This window comes from Myotis davidii, unplaced genomic scaffold, assembly GCF_000327345.1.
Source record: "Myotis davidii unplaced genomic scaffold, ASM32734v1 scaffold67, whole genome shotgun sequence".
Classification (NCBI taxonomy): Eukaryota; Metazoa; Chordata; class Mammalia; order Chiroptera; family Vespertilionidae; genus Myotis; species Myotis davidii.
Window position 1 is genome coordinate 47,403 of NW_006298521.1, and position 2,726 is coordinate 50,128.

At 65.8% G+C, this 2,726-nt stretch overlaps 1 protein-coding gene across 1 annotated transcript in view; it reads right to left on the minus strand.

Moving 5' to 3' along the window:
• TBC1D22A (TBC1 domain family member 22A) overlaps positions 1–2,726 on the minus strand; it is a 185,264-nt gene that overhangs the window by 31,963 nt on the left and 150,575 nt on the right. Inside the window, exon 12 of the mRNA XM_015570730.1 lies at positions 348–475. Within this exon, the coding sequence (XP_015426216.1) occupies positions 348–475 (128 nt within the window). The remainder of the gene's footprint in view (positions 1–347; positions 476–2,726) is intronic.

Genomic DNA, 2,726 nt, shown 5'->3' on the forward strand with positions numbered 1-2,726 from the left:
CTCGGCTTCGGCAATCACCGCCACCGAGATGGGAAGGTAGATAAGCAACGGGACCCTCGGGAACAGAGGTGGTTTGTTCCAGAAAACGCGTCTCCTGAGCAACGGACTCCATCAGGAGGGTGGAGAGGGACTGCACGCTGCACTGGCCGTCAGCGAGGCTTTTAAAGTCTTAATTATAAGCAGCTCGGAGCGCAGACGGCGTGAGTGTGAGCGCCGGGGCAGACGTGCTCAGACCCAGCCGCAGTCACCAGCGTTCCGCCATCCCCGGGGAAGGAAGCTCAGCTACAGACACAATCGGCAATGGGCCTGAAGCGCCGCGCACGGAGCCGAGCATGCGCAGAGCTCACCTGGTAGGTGTCCCACAGGCGGATGGTGCAGCACAGGGGCACCTCCCGCATCAGCAGGTTGTTCATCCAGCGGAAGGCGAACTGCAGGTACCGCACCTCATGCTGCTCCAGGTGCCGGTGCACTTGCTCTGCGGGACAGACAGGCCGCTGTCAGGAGCCTCACCTGCACCCATCTCTGAACCACCCACTCCAACCACCACCAGGGACCCGGGGGAAGCCCACACATGGGGCACGGGTCCCTCTCCACGGGGCAGGCCCACCAGACAGGCTGGAGGCGCAAAGGACTGAGGGAGAGGTGAGCTCGCCACTCGCAGGACGACTTCCACCTCACCCGCAAGTGCTCCGGACCCAGCCGCTAAGTGCCAAGCGGGCATGGCCTTGGGCCCTGGGCAGGGGCCTCTGAGCTCCAGGTTTGGGGCCCGGGGAGGACGGCTGGGCCTCTGGGGACAGCCCGGTTTACCAGCCGCATTTCCCTGGCGCACGACCTCCCACTGGGACCGGCGGCTCATCCTCGGCGGCTGCAGTGGCACTCACAGCCTGAGTCCCGCACCGCGCCCGGCCCCGCCCCTACCGGCGAGCGGTCAGCCACCAGCTGAGAGGCTGCGGGCCCCACGAAGCTCCGCGTCTATGGAACCCTGGGGGCCGCTCCAGGAGCAACGGCCCCGTGACCACGGTGACCTGAGAAGGGGCTGCCCACGAAGCAGGTGCGTGCTGCTCACTGACTGGAGGGAGGGACGGGCCTCTCCCCGCCTGCTGCCTGCGGCCCAGCGCACTAAGGCCTCCCTGCGCCGTCCGGCTTCACCTCCGAGTCGCAGACCCGCCCTCTCGCCAGGCTCCCTGCCCCAGTGGCCGGCCCTGAGGGGCCACCCTGAGAAAAGTTCCTAGGTGTTTTCTCCCAAAGGAAGTTCTAGAAGTGGCAAGTAAACACACATAAGAGAGAGGTTAGGAGACGCGGACGGGCGATTGCAGTGGGGACTGCCAGGGCGAGGGACAGCAGAAGAGCGCGGCCGGCCAGGGCCCGGCTCTGCCTCTCGAAGAAGCGAGGAGCCTGGGAAACAGCTCGCCATGTGCCCACGAGGCTCACGACAGCTCCCAACATCAATGAGCACGCCCACGGCCCTGGGAAACGGAACAGGACTCCCGGTGCGGGGTATGGAGCCGTGACTCCCGGTGCAGGACTCCCGGTATGGGGCACAGAGCCATGACACCCGGTGCAGGACTCCCGGGGCGGGGCACGGAGCCGTGACTCCCGGTGCAGGACTCCCGGTGCGGGGTGTGGAGCCGTGACTCCGGTGCGGGACTCCCGGTGCAGGACTCCCGGTGCAGGGCGTGGAGCCGTGACTCCAGTGCGGAGGGAGGGGTAGCAGGTGAATGCTAAGAGGACTCCGTCCCGCTCAGTCCCTGGGCAGCAATGGCGCCCCCTCCTCAGGGGAACAAGAGCGCAGGTAATGAATGAGCAGGTGGACGGCTGTCCTCCCTCGGCCACAAAGGACTTTCCCACGTGCCCTCCATGGTGGGAGGGCAGAGCTGCTGCTGGGAAGTCGCCGGGAAGGTGCAGTCCTGTGGATGCGGGAGGAGCCACCGTGGTGTCTCTGGCGACTGTGCCCAGGACTCCCAGCAGCAGAGCTGAGATGGAAATCTTCTCGATTAAAACAAAGGGAATTATGCAAACACCTGCATCCCAGGACTCCCGCCACTAGGGGAAGCATGCACCCGCTGCCCTGGCACAGAAGCCACACCCTGCTGAGGCAGGGCCAGGCACTACGTGGGGTATTTGCCAGGAGTGGGGGTAACGGCTCCCACTCGGCACCCGACAAAGAAGCCTGCCAGCCCCCCCTGACGGGCAGAGCGGCGGCCTCGCGTCGCCCAGCGGCCTGGACAGGCTCTGCTTCCGGGAAGGTTTCGGACCCGCAGGCGACAGGTCTGTTCTGAATGAGCTCGACCTCAGCAACATGCTGATGGTGTCAGGAGAGGAGCCCAGCCCCCACCCTGTGCCAAGAGCCCAGGTCCCAGCAGACCCACAGGCGACTGTCCCTCAAACCCTGCGGGCCCCCAGGAGGAGCTGGAGGAGCCGGCTGTGTGCAGTGGAGGCGGGAAGAGCAGGTGGCCGGACACCTGAGAGGCTGGAGGCACCCACACCTCTCCCATCAGGTGTGGGTGAGATGAAAGGAGACCCTTTGCTTCTCCCCAGGACCCAGAGGGCCAGAGGCTGGAGGCTCCCACACAGGTGGGCGGCTGGGTGGAGGCAGGGTGGGTGATAAAGGTGGGTGAGTGGATGGGATGACATGGGAGGGAGGATGGAGGAGGAGGGTGAGTGGACAGGCAGGTGTGGGAGGGAGGAGGAAGGAGGAGGGTGAATGGATGGGCAGGTGTGGGAGG